Here is an 18,158-nt window from a genome sequence, read left to right on the forward strand (position 1 = left end):
TGATCCTTTGATGTGTTTATGGTCGGCTGAGTTGCCATCAGTAGAATCATTCTCTCAGCTTCTTCACTTTATGGGGCGATGTTACTCAAGCTGTCCCCTGACGTGAGAAGGCACCAGGAAATTACAACAGTTTAACAATCCACGAGGAAATCCAGACATTCCAGGGTAAAATGTGCTAGAAAAACACTTCCTGAGGCAGAGGTGAACACGTTTGTATGTAACTAAACCTGTAACTTCAGTCAGGCTGGGTTGAGCTCAGGCTTAGAGGCTCGTCACTGTGTTCAGTGGATTCATAAGAGACTCAGCTACAGCCCGATCTATGAGAGTGAAAACACAGTAAAATGCTACATCTTACAAAATAGTCTCTTCACTTCAGATACATTTCTCTCACTTCTCTCTTATATCAGTAGTTTGTTAGACTGTGGAGGTAAAGTGATGGATGGACTCACTTCTCCCCCTCCTACCTGCTGAGGAACACCAGACATGAGTGACATTTCAGGAAGTGAATGCCTCTGTGGTAAATAGTTTCTATGGACTCTAAGTCTGTGCACAGGTCAGATTCCATCAGTAGGGGACGACATCACTGTTGTAACTTTCAGTCACTCTGTTTATTTGATATTACTTTGTTAGTTAGTTTGATGGCATCACTGTAGTTCAGAAGAAGACGAAGTTTTTGAGTGCACTTAAGACTTTTTGTTTTCTAAGGAAACATTATAAATGAGGTCAGCTTGTGTTGTCGTGCTCACACAAGAAGTGACATCCATGCTGAAGTCAAAAGAATGAATGAGAAGAATGAAAAGAATCTAACCTGAGTGAGTGTAAGCGGCCTGGGGGTGTCCGGCTGCTCGTAAGAGGGACCGTAAATGTTGGAGGAATTGTCAGTGGGAGGAGTAATACTTGGAGGCAGTCCCCAAGACAAGATGGCTGACAAACACACCTGCCCAGGCCCGTGCAGAGCTCAAATGAGTCCAGCATCCGCAGCGGCACAATCTCGGTCAACGTGTACTAAATTAGAAGCGGCTGAGTCAGACTTCTGAGTTAGAAGAAGCAGAATGAAAGCTAAGATTACTAAAGGTGCTTCAGGAATACGAACAACACGTGATGGAGCGAAGGAACGCGTTTACGTTTAATTAAAGTAGTTTAGCTCTTAAGGTTTAAATCAGATCATTGTCTCGTCATCCTGTCCTGCCATTAGGGGCCAGAAATGTAAGAGCCAGAGATGATACATTTGGATGACATCACTCTTGTAACTTTGGTTTACTGGATGACATCACTTCGTTAGTTTGATATCACTATTTCAGTATCTTTAGTCAGACACTGCTGGAAGCAACATTGGAGGCAGTTTCTGCTTTCTTCTCTCTACATTAGATTTTTTAAACTTTTAAAAGTAATTTATGTCGTCTCCTGACGTGACAAACGCTGTGTGCAGGACTGATCCAAGAAGAGTCAAACTAAAATATATTGAAATGTTCATTATATTAGGTACACATTATATTTACAAAAATGTCCCTGTGCTCTACCAGGCAGTAAGCAGTGGAATATTGGCACCAAATGTCATTGTTGTCCTACTTGGGTGAGTTATAAACATCTGTTAAACTGGTTAATAAAGGTTTGCATAAAATAAGAGAGAAACCGTTCACATTAATATTTAGACAATAGCGCTGTTTTGAGCTACAATGACTCCGTGATGATGGTGATGATGGTGATGATGATGATGTTGATGTGAACGCTTCATTTCTGTAACGTCCAAAACCCCCCAGCTGACATCCTGCACAGGCTCCGCCCCCTTGTGACGACGCTCCGATGCTTCCTGATTGCTAGCCGCGTTAGCATTAGCACGCTAACCTCCTCCAGCTGTCGGTGGCAGTCAGTCAGTCATCCAGTCAGCCAGCCAGTGATCCAGCCCGGGCGGTGCCGCGTCTGTAATCCTCCACCTTCCCTCCGCAGGACACGCGAGGACCCCCGGGGTGTTTGTTGGGGAGCAGCCGGCTCATCAGCCTGAAGCTCTGGGACATGGCCAGAACAGAACAAGTGCTGGTGCTTGAGCCACCACACGAACTCAAATTCCGAGGTAACTGAGGCCGAGGCGGAGGGCCAGGCCTGCTAGGCTAGGTGGCTAACTGACAACCTGGGTCGATTCTAACCGCGTCACTTGGTTAATGTTGGATTATATATTATGTGTTGCTTTGGTTCATTAATATAATCGCCCATTGCCGCGGTGCACGTCGCGTATGTTGTTGTCTGTGTGTTGGCGGTGACAGGTGAAGCGACACTGAGTGCGACGATGCTAACAAGGTAGCCAGGTAGCGCCAGGCTAACCCGGCTACCTGCTAGCTGTCACCGCAGCGTCAGGCCGCCGCTCCATGTCGCACCTTTACACCGCGTTCTCCGCTATTCAGCGGCGCCATCGTGTTAAAAGTACTGAAATGTCAGTTTGACGAGTAGCGAGGAACCTGCGTGTTAGTAATGTGGCTGCGGAGTGAAAAGCCGGGCTGTTCTCGGGGCTTCCCCGGGGCTGGAGGCTCAGTTGAGGCTGAACACGAACACCTGACACGATGAGATGAAGGTTTAATGTGAATGTGTATCAAATAGATACGGGTGTGTGTGTGTGTGTGTGTGTGAGAGCGATGTAGTGACGGGAGCAGACGGTGATGGTCGCTTTGGGCGTGATGCTGCTGTGAAACGGGCCCGGATGAGCTGAGCTGGTCAGGGATCATCGGTTGGTTCATTACCGGTTGATTAATTCAGGCTCTGTAACTTAACCCGCTCTGAGTACAATGAGGCTTCGGTGCTGAAGCGTGGGGGACATTTGTCTTTGTCTCTGATCCATTTCAGTATCGATCAGGCCTGATTAGAACATCACAGCCTTTATGACCCAAGAACCTAAAACATGAATGTCATCTAAAACAGATGGGACAGGAACAAGTATTCAACCAGCCAATATGAGCTGATGTGCTGCTGGGTGTCCTGACTTCTCTGTCTGATCCTAGACACACATCTCTCTCTCTTTCTCTCTCTCTCTCCCTCCATCTCACTCTCTCTCTACATCTCTCTCTCTCTGCTGTTGTGATTGGTCCATCCTGTAGCTCATGAGCTCATGATCATACCAGCTCTCGACCCTGTCTTGGTCTAATGAAGTATGTAAGAATAGATTTTATAGTTTTATTCTGCCCACATTTATCAAGTTGCCTCTTAGCTCCAGAGTGGTGTTGCTTGTTCTGCTGTCTGTGTCTTATTGACCCCTCTTCTTCCTCTTCCTCTTCTGTCCTCCTCAGGTCCGTTCACAGATGTCGTCACCGCCACTCTGAAGCTCACCAACCCCACACAGAGAAATGTGTGTTTCAAAGTTAAGACCACGGCTCCTCGGAGATACTGTGTGCGTCCAAACAGCGGCGTCATCGATGCTGGAAACTCTGTCAGTGTTTCTGGTGAGCAACAATCAAAACAACCAAGAGATGAAAGAGATTTACTACTTAGATTTGAGAGATGATAAACAGATCTTTGATATAAATATAAAGAGCTGAAGAAGGATTGGATTGGTCAGTTTGACACCAAATCTAAACCATAAAGACTTTAGTCTGTTGCGTAATGGTTCTTGTGTAACACAGGAAGTCCTTTGACTGTAACCGTCTGTCCTTTCCTTCTCTTCTCCTGTGTGTGTGTGTGTGTGTGTGTGTGTGTGTAGTCATGCTCCAGCCCTTTGACTACGACCCCAACGAAAAGAGTAAACACAAATTCATGGTGCAGTCCATGTTGGCTCCATACGACATGATCGACATGGAGGGAGTGGTAAGGACCAGGAGGAGACGGGACAGAATCCTGAAGCCTGTGAGAAGGAGAAGTACTGATGATTAAATGTCTCTCTCTCTGTCTCGCTCCCTCTCTCCCCCTCCTTGTCGCCGTGCTCAGTGGAAGGAGGCGAAGCCGGAGGAGCTGATGGACTCAAAGTTGAGATGTGCGTTTGAGATGCCGCTAGAAAATGACAAAACTGTAAGTACCAACCCTCCTCCAAGGCCGATCAGTGTGACCTTTGTGTGTGTGTGGCATCATGACTTCACACATCCAGCTCCAAATAGTGAGGCTCATAGTTCCATACACACCCTCACTCATACACACCCTCACTCATACACACCCTCACTCATACACACCCTCACTCATACACACCCTCACACTCACCTGATCTGACTTCATTCATTTCTGTTTGTATATCTGCGCTCTCATCTCACTCGTTGCCACATCTGCACGTCTCGCTGCACCTCCCCCCCTCCCCCCTCCCCCCTCCCCCTCCTCCTTCTCCTTCTTCTCCTCCTCCCCTCCCCCCCCGTCTCTCTCCGCAGCATGAGAGCGAAAGCAACAAAACTGTGTCTTCCTCTACCTCCCCTGTTAAGACCGAGCTCTCCACGCTGACCAAGTCAGCCAGCGCCTCGCTGGACGACGGGGAGGTGAAGAAGATCATGGAGGAGTGCAAGCGGCTGCAGATGGAGGTGCAGAGGCTACGGGAAGAAAACAAACAGATCAGGGTGAGACGGACGGAAAAGACCGGCTTTAGTCCTTCCGTCTTTCTTCTTCTCACTCACATGGACGTGGGGACAGGTTTAGAGTTTCCTTACAAATGAATCAATCGTCTCCACAGTACTTTGAAGTGATGACGATGATGAGGAACACAGAGGCTTCAGGGAGCTCAGCTGCTTTATTCCTGAAGCTTTGGTGTAGCTAAAAACTTGAGTTAGAGAGTAACTTGTTAAAATGCTGCCGTCCTCATGTGGGTCAGGTTTGTTTACACTCAGATAAAGACGCCAGCTGGAGGTTTGAAGTGGTTGAGGTGCAGCTCAGGGACATTTCTGCTTCGGCCCCCAGGTCGCCCCCTGGTGGAGGAAGTACGTAGTAGACAGTGGCGTATCTGCACTCATTCTCCTCTCTGCTCCCGTTTCTGTCCCGTCAGGAGGACGACGTGCTGCGGAAGAAGAAGGTGACATCCTTGTCTGCTTCCCACTCCTCTTCCTCCTCCATCATGGCCTCCTCAGTGGTGAGGGACGAAGGCCTCAGCACTCGCGTCCTGGCTCTGTGCGTCCTCTTCTTTGTGATCGGAGTCATCCTTGGCAAGCTGGCCCTGTAGAGACACAGACGGACAGAGCACAGGGTGGGACGGACGGACGGACGGCGTGCTGGGAGGAGGACTCTTGTCCGTGGCGGTGACGGGGACGTCTTCTGGGTTTATGTTGATTTCCTTTTGCTTTTTGTTTTTGTAACATTGAAGGCAACATGAGGATGGTTTGTCTGGTTAGAGTGCAAATTATTTAATCTGTATAAAGAGATGATGTCATCAGGTTAACCACCCTGCGTGTTTGTCACAGGTTTGGCCTTTTTCTTTCTTTTCTTTTTTTTTAATGTAATCAATCACCATAACCTCTGATCTGTTCTTGCCGTCCATCCTTGCTTCCTTTCCTTCTTCCCCAACTTGCACAGGTGAAGTCTTGTGGTGTGTGTGTGTGTGTGTGGGCGTGGCTGTGCGTCGGCTGAATGTGTCGAGTCTTTCATTGATTCCCCGTCGACTCAGAAGTCTTGAGATTGCTCCGAGGTCACACACACACACACGCGCGCGCACACACACACTCTCTCCTTCCACATATTACTGATGATGTATAAAGAGGTGATCAATGAAAGATTTGTGTTTATTTCCTCAACTCCCGACCCTGTGTATCATCTTATGAACAGTATCTGGTAAAAGATCTGTGAGCCAGTAGAAGCCATTCATGCGTGTGTGAGCGTGTGTGAGTGTGTATGTTTTGGATGATTTGAATGCAAAGAGACGGCAAATGGTGCAATCAGAGGGTTTAGAGGTTTAGAGAGGCGTTAAAATGGAAACAATGCAAATGCACAACATGTTGGCAGTAGAGTACAAGAGTAACTATGTAGACGTGTGATGATGATGATGATGTTGTACAGTGAGAAAGATGCAGAGCTCTCACACACTAAGTTACATTTCAGCTCCAGACCTCAGATTTCCCCACGTTTACGCTTCGGTTCTTCCTCAGGTTGATAGAAACATTGAGGCTCCATATAGAAAGTATATTCCCCCCCCAAAAATGTTTAAAGTACTCAATCAAAGCAGCAGAGTTCTTCAGCTTCCACGGCGTGGAGCTTTAGAGCTGCTAACAGAATGTAAAGATTCACTTCTGTCTCTGCAGTGATGACGTGTTTCAGTCTAATGTTTCACTGCAGCTTCTCTTCTTCTGCAGGCACCATGCTTCTGTTAATAATCTTCACCTGCACTATACACACACACACACACACACACGTCCATTCTGCTGTCTGCATGGAGCAAACAGGATTTAGATGAATTCTTCTCATTCTTTGGGTTTTTGTGTGTTAAAGTTCTTTAAGCAAAACAAAAAAAGCCTTTGTGTTCTGAGGTCCGCCTGGTTTGTGGGTCTGTGTGTGTTTACGTTCTCTTTTTCTTTCTCGGCGCTCAACCGACCGTCCCAGCCAGCTGTGGTGTAAACATGAAAGCATATGTGTGTTGGTGCCTGTAGGAGCTCAGGGGAGGAAGAGGAGGAGGAGGAGGACTGACTTGTGAATACACACTACATGTAACATCACAACGTACACATCAGCGCTTCAGACTCACACACGCAGAGACACACAAGGATGGAACCAAACAATAATTGGATACTGTTTTGTATGTACATAAATCAAATAACTGGCAAAGTTATTCAACTGTAGTAAAGGAAGAAAATAATTAAGCAACCACCATGGATCATGTAGCATCATAATGAATTAAAATACATAAACCCCCAACTGTCTGGCTTTGTGGAAAGTGTGCTCTTTGTTTGAAACACCATCAAGTGAGAAACTTAACGTCTTAAATACATTTAAAAGTGTCCATCTAAAACCCTTATATGTTAAATGAAGCACACACAGAGAGAAACTAACTGAGTCACAAACATTAAGATACAAAAACGATGATTTGACAACAAGATCATCCATTTTTCACAAATCTGCTGTTCAATAATGTACACTGGTTCTCGTTGTGGCCGCCATTTTGAATTCTTGAGTGACCTGTGACCTTTTTAAGGAGAGACACCAAAGAGGATTTGTGCCAAATTTGGTGCTTGTGTCATCAAAATTCTGTTATCTGCTCAAACAAACGGGAATAACCCTAGAGGACAAATCGAGAATCACGTGAAAATCGGGAAAAATCGGGAATAAAGGTGATCCGGGAAATCTGGGAAAAGATTTCGACTAAATTTTAAGTATTTATTGGCGATGACAACGACCTGACAGCTCGACCTGCCGGTTGCAGTTCCCCACTTCCCCAGCAGACGGAGACAGAGTGCGGTCAAGCCACGCCCATCAATCGAGCAATATGACGTCATTGGGCCTTTTCCAGGAAGTAAAACAATATCAACAATCCTCGCAGCTCGGCGGAGCGTCAGTGTAGCTCTGAGGCGATAGAAACGCGATTTTGTCCGTGTTTGACCGGTGAAGTTCGTAAGTTAATACCTCCGACATGTCGTTGTTGAATAAGTTGTTTGGAGGCGGCGGAGGAAAAGGAGGAAAGGGACCGAGCCCGCAGGAGGCGATCCAGAGACTCAGGGAGACGGAGGAGATGCTAACTAAGAAACAGGACTTCTTAGAGAAAAAGATCGACCACGAACTCGCCATCGCCAAGAAGAACGGCACGAAAAACAAACGAGGTGAGTTTTAAAGACGCCGCCTCACCTGAGCGAAGCGCAGAGACGAAATATCGCGACCTAAAGCGGAACATTAGCATGTTAGCTGCGCCTGCTAACTTTCTGAGCTGAGCCTCAGTGCTTATCAGAGTTGTCAACACTTTATCGTCCATGGCCTCATTAATAGATCATTAAAAGCTGGTCTGGACTCTGTGAGCTCAACTGGGCCTTATCACGAGACATGGTGACTCTCGGTTCTATTAAGTGAGCAAAGCTACAATCTAATAAGGGAACTAACTTGGATCAGCCACAGACACGCCTCAGTCGGGCGACTGCGCTGAGCCTGACTGGAGAGAGCTCATTAAGTGTCTGGATAAGGCGGAGTAGAGGTGTGTGTGTGTGTCACCTGTACACCTGGATCTCACAAGACTTTGTTTGAACTTTAGTACCACAGTGTCACTTTAACACATGAATGCTGTGACAGGTCAAAGTTCATCCAAAGGGCAAAGTAGGATCATCAGAGTCTTGGTAACCCTGGGCTGAGCTGTTCCACCGTATGACATGGAGGCACGATGGTCCACATACAATGAAGATGTAAATCTCTCTCTCTGTCTCTCCCCCTATCTCTCTCGTTCTCCCTCCAGCGGCTCTGCAGGCCTTGAAAAGAAAGAAGCGGTACGAGCAGCAGCTGGCTCAGATCGATGGCACTCTGTCCACCATCGAGTTCCAGAGGGAGGCGCTGGAGAACGCCAACACAAACACTGAGGTGTTGAAGAACATGGGCTTTGCTGCCAAGGCCATGAAGTCTGCACACGAGAACATGTAAGGGGTCGTCATGGCGAGCAGACATACTGCTCAGTAGAACCTAACTGGAAACACACACACACCCCTGTGCTGAGTCCTGACTCCTCTTGTCCTTCTTGTCCTTGTTGCTGTTTCAGGGACATTGATAAGGTGGACGACCTGATGCAGGACATTAACGAGCAGCAGGAGTTGGCTCAGGAGATCTCTGAGGCCATCTCTAAACCTGTTGGCTTTGGAGAGGAGTTTGATGAGGTTGGTGACATTTTGAGGGATTTCTATGTGTAACATAGTAGAGCAACATGTGTGTGAGTCTGGCTGATTCCCTCAGTTACACACTTTGGTTGCCCCGGTGACTCCTGGACGCTGACTCAGCCGTACTTTTCAATGCTGGTATTCAGGACTCTGCCTCTCTGCTGTCAGTGATGTAATGCTGTCATTCTGGGAGAGAATACAGGCAACAATGACTCGGATTAAACACTGAGCTCAATCACCACAGCAATGTCACACACAGTATGAGATCGCAAATGTCTTTACAGGCGCACAACAACAACAACAACAACAACAACAACAAACCGTCCTGTCATAAATCACAATAAATCCTGGATAACCTTGGCCGACACGCTTCAGAGAGAGAGTCTGTGGGTTTTGTGTGTCAGTGATGTAAACTCTGTGTGTGTTTGTGTGTGTGTCTTCCTCAGGACGAGCTGCTGGCAGAGCTTGATGAGCTGGAACAGGAGGAGCTGGACAAGAACATGCTGGAGATCGGAGGAACAGAGAACGTCCCCCTGCCCAACGTGCCTTCAACGTCTTTACCTGCCAGACCAGGTGAGAACCAAACAGACGGAGGTATAAAGCTGAGGCTCAGCCGATTTCCAGAGCTCATTGCCTTCTTTTTCTTTCACCCTTAAAGCCAAGAAAGAAGACGACGAGGACGACATGGAGGATCTGCAGCGCTGGGCAATGGCCATGTAGACGTCGCCACCACCGCAGCAGCCACATACCACATGCATCAGAAAGAAGAAGAAGAAGAAAAGGCGAATGAATGAGCTGGAAGGATGTTTGTGTCTGTGTGTGTGTCTGTGTGTCTGTGGAGGTCTGAACATCGTCCACAGTAAGACTACAACAAGGCTGTACTTAAGTTTTCTTGTCCCCATCACATCAGATGTAAAGACCTCCGGGCTGCTCTGTCAAACCGAGCAGCCCGGGGCTTTTATTTTGAAACTCTCCTTTACTTTGCTGCACCTGACACTTATTTGTTTGTAATTTGAATCCAGTAATAGCACTCTATGGTCCAGGTACTGGGCAGGGCCTCCAGCTCTCACACACACACTTGATAAGTGTTGATTAGTCAACCAGGTGATTATGACAGAGGACCTCCATGGGATCTGAACCTCTGATGTGGTTTCTGGGCTGTGTTTGTCTCTTTTAGCACGTTAGGGGGTTTTCTGTTTTGACCTTAATAACCGTCTTTTGCTCCTCCATGATTTTGTTGTTTCCTCCACAAATGTGAGCCTGGGCTGGACGGTGATGAAGCTGCGAGCTGTGTGTTTGCCTGAGAGCGATGATCTCAACCTGTTTCTGTGACTCGTCCCTCTTTACCTCCACATTTCAGCCACTTTCTCTTCTCCACCTCAAGCTTCTCTCTCTCTCTCCAGTGGTTCTTGTTATTTGGTGTAAATATTCCGAATGTGTCTTGTTTTTTATATATACTATATTTCTGCCGTCACTGAGAGGTTTCTCTGTGCGTTGTGTGAAGCATGCAACAACACCAAGGTCACCACAGATCGCCATGCACAGCCAGAACGAGACACGTTTTTAACTGACACCTTCATCCTGCTGTGTCTGTCGGGGTTTAGTTCCTAATTGTATACTGTTAAAAAAAAGTCTGATGATAAACAAAATGAGCTCTTCTTATTAACTGCACCAGTAAAGAGGTAGTGGTGTGTATAAATCTAGGTTATAGTCAATCTGCCATCATTATTTTGGAGTTTAAAGAGTTAATTCCTTTAATTTTCAGTCATGATGTACATTTTCACGTTAAAAGTTCGTAACACACACAGATGGACGAGCATGTTTGCATTTCTATGTTTTATTTATCCAGATGAGAATATTATTTGCAAAATTATTAAAAGTTTTCAATTCTTTTGTTTGAGTGGACGCGTGTTCTTTTCACTCTGTCGCCACTCAACAGCGACACAAAGTGACCGGAACGGGGACGTAGGCAGTGACGCAATACTGATCACTGGGATGACATACGTCGCGGGTTGTATGATGTCAACTTTACAATTCTGGAACAGGTTGTACTTAAAACAAACACCTCAACAACTCCGCCCAACTTCACGGTGCAACAACGACAATAACGAGAGCATTGTAAATGGCGATGTCATGCGCAATCACCAAGATGCTGTTACAGACAAACATGAACATGAACTGAGCATGGAAAAGGAAGTAACGTGAACTGTAAATAGAGAAAATGATGTGTTTATTCGTTTTATGTTTCTCTGTCTCTGAGCTCAGATGGGTGTTGAGGATGATGATGATGCAGCTGGAGTCAGAGCTGCTGTTCCCTTGTTGGATTATCCGGTGGCCGTGTTATCTGATGACATCTATCGGTAGCAGATGTTTTCACTTATGGCCAGAACTCAAATTAAGATGTTATAATTACTAAATATAACGATTGAATTTATCCTCCTGCCCTCACCCAAACGCATTCAGTGTGAAGTCACCTGTTAGCACAGATACTTGTTCATACATAACACCCTCCCTATCACGGCTCTCACATGGCTGCTGCCCGGCTCAAAGTGGGTCCTCTGGGCTGACTAACCGAGTACTACACTGCACCCCGGGGGTCACGTGTGTTCATCGGTTATTTAGTTTGAACCCGCCTCTTCCTCGCTATCGTCCGCGGAGGATTCAAACCGAAGACCCAGAGTCCGCTAATGGCCGCTAACAACTTCCCGTTACATGATGACTTCAAGGCTTTAATGCAAATGTATTTCAGGTTCAACGAGTCTAACCACACTGCGACTCTTGTATACAGTGAACTGGATTATTTTCTCTCAGTTTCAGTTGAGTTTTCATCATAGTGATTTGGTTCAAACTAGGTTTTAGATGAGACACCGGTCAGCTGTTTTTTTAACGTGACCCCTGGTTTATCTGTGACCCCTAGTTTATCTTTTGCTGAGACAGTTTAATGTCATTCTCGCCCTTTATACAAACACAACTGGTATTAGAAGCAGGATTTTGACGAAGTCCATAAACTCTTAATGTGAACATAATCCAGATTTAATTCCAGCTGTTACTCATGTGAACATTTAACTTTGAACAATAATAATAAATGTGTCATAAACATGAAACAACAACCCTTCACTGTTTTTAAGAATATATAATCGGTCTTTTGTATTTTTGCAGGTCCGGTTGAAATATAACTGTAAAACATTGTGTATCACATTGTAACGTCAATACGCTAATAAAGTTGTGCGAAAAAAGTATGATCCCGCCGTCGCTTAGTACAGACGTCAGACATTGTCACTGTGACGCATGCGCACTGTAAACCCAACGCTGATGCAAGACATTTTCGGCGAAGCAGTGTGAGACTCGTCGCGCCTCTGAGTATCCGAACTACAGCCAGCTTTCACCCCGCAAACATGTCTGGAGACGAGGTAAGACTCTCCGGGCTGTCCGCTGTTCGGTCTCGCCGATGTATGGACTTTGTTTGGTGTAATAAGAGTGACATTTGTTATATAAATGGGATGCTCACGATGACCGGGGCCTCAGAGCGTCTGCTCCCATTGTTGTGGAGCAAATGGTAGCCATGTTATTTGGTTCCTTGTTTCTGTAGCTACTTCTAGTGATGCCTGATATCGGCGATATCCTGTACGATTTCATCTATGGCCAATACTCAAATGCAGATGTTTTGATAATTAACTGGAATGTTTGATACAAATATGAGCAAATCAACTCATCACTAGGATGCATTCTAGCTGAAGTCGCCACTTGGCACGGTCACTTCCTAGTGTAGCACACCCTCCCTATCGGCTCTCACATGGCTGCTGCCCGGCGAAAAGCGGCCTGGTCTGAAAAACCGAATTGTACACGACACGCCGGGATGTCGTTTGTCGGCATATTGATAGAGAAACGATAAAACTCGACGCCAGTCATCAATCCTTCGTGTCACCGGCCGCGGTTGACTTGAACGGAAGCTCTATAGCCAGCTAATAGGTTGCTAACTAGCTAGCAGCTCCCCGTTACATGCTGCTCTGCCATGAAACAACAGACAAGCAGGGTCCGATTGTTCCGAATATAATGTCCATTAATATATCCCAGCTTTAACGAGTTCAACCAAAACACTGCTCCTGTAGTGATGTTTACAGATCATTTATTCATTTTTCTCCACCATCAGTAAAAGCTTCATTACATCGTGAAAAGGTTTTAACTCGTTTTTAGACTCGGAGCCCGTCACGTTTAACTGGTTGAACCAAACCACCAATATGTTTTGATACCTGGTTAATCTGCTGCTGTGAGGTTTAAAAAGAAAGTAGTCAAGTGTTCCTCTTCCCCTTTTTTACAAACTACACCAGCAAGATATAAAGTTTTTTAATGTCAACGTAGTCCAGGTTTAACCCCAGCTGTTCTTCATGGGGACCCACGATTAATCTTCTTTATAAACAAGCATAATACATGTGTCATAAACCAAACAACCTATAACAGCCTTCAGGCATCACTTAGATGCAGTAATGTTGCTTTTATTTGATCAAAATGGTTTAATCGCCTCGTTCTGTTAAAGATATATGGGATATAAAGGAACAAAAAGGTCCTGAAGGGTCTTAAAGGTGCTCAGGTGGGCTCAGTTTACCTCGGCCCACCTGTGACGTTGACCTGGGTGCGTCTTTGTTCTGAGCAGAGAAATGAGAGGATGAAGATGTGTTAAAAATTCAATGAAAGAGGCATAAATCTGAAACGCTTTTGATAAAGCGTGACTTAAGTTAAATGTCGTTCATGTTTATTACAACTTGAAGACAAAAGTGCAGATGAAGATGAGCCTCAGTTTACTCTCAGTGCTGATGCCTTGCTCATGGGATAAATGAAACCCACTTCTCTGCCCTTGGTGGCCTGTACCCTCACCTGCCACCAGAGGGGAGAGGCTCAGGTTCCTCTAAAAGAGGAGAGTCAGGGTTTCCCATAATGCACCTGGTTTTAAATGAGTCTATCTGAATATGAAAGCTGATTTGTGAGCGCCCTTCCTCCTCCTTTCCTCTCCTGCAGATGATTTTCGACCCCAACATGACCAAGAAGAAGAAGAAGAAGAAGAAGCCCTTCATGCCCGATGAGGAAGGAGGAGATGGCCTGGGAGGAGAGGAGATGAAGGAGGTGGAGACCAAGGAGGTGGAACCAGAGGCAGAAGACAAGGAGTTTGATTTCGACGAGGACGAGGGCAGGAAGAAAGGTTAGTGTGAAGTGATGAGGCGTCACCATGGCAACCTGGGAGGATGTGGGAGAGTTAAGGGACAGTTCACCCTAATCACCAGAAGATGAAGAAGCTCACAGGTTCTGGTTCTGTTGGACTGAAGTTGTTTTATGTTTCCCACCTGCAGAGACGTCTGATGACCTCAGTGACCTGAACTTCTTCAACCAGAAGAAAAAGAAGAAGAAACCCAAGAAAGTCTTTGATAATGAGGTGGAAGAAGGAATTAAGGTGGGTGTCTGTTTCTCTCCTCCTCTGTCCACTTCTCTCCTCCTCTGCTTCCTCTCTCGTCCTGTGGCAGATTCTCACTGTGTGTGTGTGTGTGTGTTTGAATCCAGGACCTGAAAATTGAAGGAGAGCCCACAGAGGTGATGGAGGAGGACAACCTGGACCTCATGCTGCCTGCCAAGAAGAAGAAGTCGAAGAAAGTGGACTTTGAGGAGGGAGAGATACTGGAGATCAATGACGGTAAGAAGAAGAAGAAGGAGCCGAGTCGTCTCCTGAGCTTAAACAGATGAAGGTCGGTCAGGTGATGGATGTGTGACTGTGTGTCTTCCTTTCAGTGCTGGACGATGGAGAAGGGAAGAACAATGATGGAATCTCATTCAGCTCCTCCACAGGACCGGCCTGGGCTGGCACTGAAAGAGACTACTCATATGATGAGGTACACACACACACACACACACACACACACACACACACACACACACACACACACACACACACACACACACACACACACTTACACACACACACACACACACACACACACGATTATGATGACATCCTTGTGTACAGTAGACAGTCTTATAAAAAGCACCAAATGTACCCCTGAGTTGTGTGAGTTTACCACCTTGGTGTCTCTGTGGACTGGGAGCTCTTGGTAGAGGTCACAGGTCACAGAGGAGCGTCCTGTGATCTGGTGCCCTGCTCTCAACGTGTCACTCTACATTCCAGCTGCTGAATCGAGTCTTCAACATCATGAGGGAGAAAAACCCCGACATGGTGGCCGGAGAGAAGAGGAAGTTTGTGATGAAGCCTCCTCAGGTCGTCAGAGTGGGAACCAAGAAAACCTCCTTCGTCAACTTCACAGATATTTGCAAGCTGTAAGTCTTCACACACACACACTCACTTGTGCGCAGGCACTCACACACAGATATTATGGACCTTAAAGGTGACCTGTGTGTTCTTCCCTCAGGTTGCATCGTCAGCCAAAACATCTCCTCGCATTCCTGTTGGCTGAGTTGGGAACAAGGTGTGTGTGTGTGTTCAGTGACGGCTCAAGCTGCTGTCTGCTCATAAAGACGTCTGCAGAGCTGAGATCCACATCAAATGATTTTGCGTGTTTGCCTCTCTTCTCACCTTCAGCGGCTCCATAGATGGAAACAACCAGCTTGTGATCAAAGGCAGATTTCAACAGAAACAGATAGAAAACGTCTTGAGAAGATATATTAGTAAGTATGACCGTCCGGTTCTCCAGTGTCCACATGATGCAGGGGAGGCGTGCTTAGATCTCCAATCCAATCGGCACTGTGAAATTATTCTCACACACAAATAAATGACTTTGTTTATCTGATTCCATAAGATATAGAATTAAGCAAATCCTGACGATTTAAACAACAATTTCAACCCCAATCGGTGTGATTCTGATTTAGGGAGATCGCCAATCCTATATTTGGAGTAATAATTTTTAGGTTTCTAATCACTATTTTAGTACGGGAATTCCTGATAAGTTTGGTTTTGAATAAACGCTCTTATTTACTTTAAGGTTATGCTTTTCGTTTGAATGAGAATCCTTACATCGCCCAGGAATCTTAACCGGTCTGCTAAGTGACTCTATGATGCGTCCTGGTAACGTTTGGGGTCGGGGACTGAATGGTAGAATACTACAGTAAACTTGCCAGCCACTTCATCACCGTCACGTTGAATACAAACATCTTTCGTAAGCCATGATCCCCATACTCTTTATGTGGCTGCGTAATTGATCTGTAAACGTGGATAATCCTTTTCTCACCAACACCTCTCTGTCCTGAGTGTTCCTGAGATGTTTCACCAATCCTCCTGATGGCTCACGTCACACAAACACAATGCTATACGATTTGCATCTGTATGTTGAAAGAGACCCAGGACAGACGGCCCGGCTCCAGGTATCCCTCCCCCAAGTCTGATCAGGCTCTTGAATAGTGGATCGTTAACAACCCGTTCATTCTTTGACTATCAGATATCTCTCTGTCCCACACCCGCTCAGACAGGTTTCACTCAGCCCCCAATGTTGACGTGCCATCAGTCCCTTTATCCATCGAGACCAAACCACAAACCGCCGGAGCCTGAACCTGAACATGAGCTGTGAATTTAAATCTTATGTTGACCCTTAAATTCTTACAGTATTTATCATTGATACACGTTTATTTTTACTCTGACATGAGCCGTAGCACTGTGTCTCTGAAAATGAGTCTCTGTCTCTCCTGATTGACACTCAGAGTTTCACATTCACACATCAGAGCTGATTCAGCCAATGATTAACTTGAGTCACCGTCAATCACATCCTGGTGTAAACAGGCTGCAGATGGAAGTATTCAGCCACGTAAAGGTCACAGTCTGAGTCAACCTGCACATGCGTGTCCTCTCATGTCCTATACTTAGAGTCATGGACAGAATGTTCCCAGGACACTGGAGTCCTGTTCATCCCTTCCCTCTGTGTGTCCTACTTAATCACGTTACAGACCAGTAATCAGAGTAGTTCAGATGGAAACGCAGTGATTGCCTTAACAGTGCCTGTGACTCTGTGCTAATTCCTCTCCTCTCCCCCCTGCAGAGGAATACGTGACGTGTCACACCTGTCGCTCACCAGACACCATCCTGCAGAAAGACACTCGTCTTTACTTCCTGCAGTGTGAGACGTGCCACTCTCGCTGCTCTGTCGCCAGCATCAAGACCGGTTTCCAGGCTGTGACGGGCAAGAGGGCGCAACTCCGCGCCAAAGCCAACTAAAGGCTGCCGAACCTGGGCTCCCCTCCGCCTCTCTGACCCCAAGAAGGGCAGGGGCTGCGGCAGGACGCCCCCTTGATTTCATAAAAGGACTCTCTGAATCGAACTGTGGGAGGGTTTGGCTGACGTGTAGCTGTGTTGTGGCCCCAGCGGGTGGGAGTGAGAGTATCTAAAGCAGAGAGAAGAAGTTTCAGCCACCGTAAGCGGTGGATGTGTTTTGTTGGATGCCACATTGTTGGATGCATTTGATTTGTTGTCTGGCTGATGATTCCTGCCACTCGGTCCCCATTTGTTGTGATTCTTGCCTCTTTCAGGAAATCTGTGATTTAACAAGGCTTGAATCCTTCTGCATTCTTCCTCCAAACACTTCCCATGTATTAAAACCATGCAGACATGAAGACACACTGAATAAGATGCAGTTTTTCATTCTCTTATTGTAATGATTGGTTGACCTACAACCAACTAGAGGGCCAATTTGTTGGATAAGGACATGGAAGTTCCATTGTTAATCAAGATCAGGATTTCTGAAACTAGAAGTTCTGTGACCCGTTAATGGTTTCACCCAAACTCACTCAAGTCCTGCATTTGTTTTTGTTTTTCTAAGCTTAGAATGTTGAAAGACTTCTGTGCTGTTTGAAGTTAGAAAGCCAAGTTCCCCAGACCCGAGTGTAAGAAAGGTGACATGGAACATAAACAGAAGCTTTATGTGAGAGGGAAATGGAATTGATAGTGTTTATAAACATTTTGCTGCATTGATAAGCATCTGTGTGCATTATTTTCCTTTCTATTGAAGTCGATATTCCACCGTCAAATCTGTGAAATGAGTTTGTAACCCAAACACGCACACACCCAGACACACACTCTGTCCCCTCAGCAGGTATCATGTCAGACTCCAAGGAAATGTCATCAGAGCAGATCTAAGAAATGTCAAAGCTGTTGGAGGAACAGGAGAGTGACAGTCCATGGAAATCTATTATATTGACCAATTAAAAAAATTGCTATAATTGAAATTGCCTGAACTGTTAAGATCTGAAGAATTGACCAAAAATGCATATACAGCGTTTTGAATGAAACCCCTCAAATGTTTGGATTCTGGTCTTGTTTGAAGATGAGCGGTGAAGAAGGTCTGGATGGCAGCATTTTAAACTATGGTTTTTACAAAAATAAAAGATTCAACTCTCTCTCCACCAGGACTCTCTATGCTTACATTCACATCTCACAAGTATTTG

General features: G+C 45.9%; 3 protein-coding genes across 4 annotated transcripts; all 3 read left to right on the forward strand.

Moving 5' to 3' along the window:
* Positions 1–1,806: 1,806 nt before the first annotated feature.
* On the forward strand, positions 1,807–6,073 carry LOC142988068 (vesicle-associated membrane protein-associated protein B-like). 2 transcript variants are annotated; one of them, XM_076137070.1, is made up of 6 exons: positions 1,807–2,071; positions 3,276–3,428; positions 3,686–3,789; positions 3,910–3,990; positions 4,389–4,520; positions 4,943–6,073. In XM_076137070.1, exons 1-6 carry the CDS (start codon positions 2,014–2,016, stop codon positions 5,114–5,116), a joined length of 702 nt encoding a protein of 233 aa, XP_075993185.1. In that variant the 5' UTR covers positions 1,807–2,013; the 3' UTR covers positions 5,117–6,073. The 2 variants fall into 2 exon arrangements, with proteins under 2 accessions (XP_075993185.1, XP_075993184.1); XM_076137069.1 differs by having other exon boundaries at positions 1,808–2,071; positions 4,338–4,520.
* Positions 6,074–7,374: 1,301 nt separating this feature from the next.
* LOC142988069 (charged multivesicular body protein 4c-like) lies at positions 7,375–10,622 on the forward strand. The gene is made up of 5 exons (XM_076137071.1): positions 7,375–7,697; positions 8,318–8,495; positions 8,615–8,729; positions 9,176–9,302; positions 9,388–10,622. Exons 1-5 carry the CDS (start codon positions 7,511–7,513, stop codon positions 9,447–9,449), a joined length of 669 nt encoding a protein of 222 aa, XP_075993186.1. The 5' UTR covers positions 7,375–7,510; the 3' UTR covers positions 9,450–10,622.
* Positions 10,623–12,004: 1,382 nt separating this feature from the next.
* Positions 12,005–18,116, forward strand: eif2s2 (eukaryotic translation initiation factor 2, subunit 2 beta). Its single transcript, XM_076137073.1, has 9 exons — positions 12,005–12,139; positions 13,743–13,923; positions 14,072–14,172; positions 14,280–14,409; positions 14,505–14,605; positions 14,899–15,047; positions 15,140–15,196; positions 15,310–15,395; positions 16,757–18,116. Exons 1-9 carry the CDS (start codon positions 12,125–12,127, stop codon positions 16,930–16,932), a joined length of 996 nt encoding a protein of 331 aa, XP_075993188.1. The 5' UTR covers positions 12,005–12,124; the 3' UTR covers positions 16,933–18,116.
* Positions 18,117–18,158: the final 42 nt, after the last annotated feature.

This window comes from Genypterus blacodes, unplaced genomic scaffold (genome assembly GCF_046128005.1).
Source record: "Genypterus blacodes isolate CSIRO-AG114 ecotype Tasmania unplaced genomic scaffold, CSIRO-AGI_Gbla_v1 ptg000292l_1, whole genome shotgun sequence".
In the NCBI taxonomy this organism is placed as follows: domain Eukaryota; kingdom Metazoa; phylum Chordata; class Actinopteri; order Ophidiiformes; family Ophidiidae; genus Genypterus; species Genypterus blacodes.

Bases quoted from the DNA above. Each gene is read 5' to 3' on its own strand.
- LOC142988068 (XM_076137069.1), top strand. From the start codon at position 2,014: ATGGCCAGAACAGAACAAGTGCTGGTGCTTGAGCCACCACACGAACTC. The intron at 3,790-3,909 runs GTAAGGACCAGG...CGCCGTGCTCAG, and splicing joins TGATCGACATGGAGGGAGTG to TGGAAGGAGGCGAAGCCGGA. The intron at 3,991-4,337 runs GTAAGTACCAAC...CTCTCTCCGCAG, and splicing joins CGCTAGAAAATGACAAAACT to CATGAGAGCGAAAGCAACAA.
- LOC142988069 (XM_076137071.1), top strand. From the start codon at position 7,511: ATGTCGTTGTTGAATAAGTTGTTTGGAGGCGGCGGAGGAAAAGGAGGA. The intron at 7,698-8,317 runs GTGAGTTTTAAA...TTCTCCCTCCAG, and splicing joins CGGCACGAAAAACAAACGAG to CGGCTCTGCAGGCCTTGAAA. The intron at 9,303-9,387 runs GTGAGAACCAAA...TCACCCTTAAAG, and splicing joins GTCTTTACCTGCCAGACCAG to CCAAGAAAGAAGACGACGAG.
- eif2s2 (XM_076137073.1), top strand. The intron at 14,173-14,279 runs GTGGGTGTCTGT...GTTTGAATCCAG, and splicing joins AGGTGGAAGAAGGAATTAAG to GACCTGAAAATTGAAGGAGA. The intron at 15,396-16,756 runs GTAAGTATGACC...TCCCCCCTGCAG, and splicing joins CGTCTTGAGAAGATATATTA to AGGAATACGTGACGTGTCAC.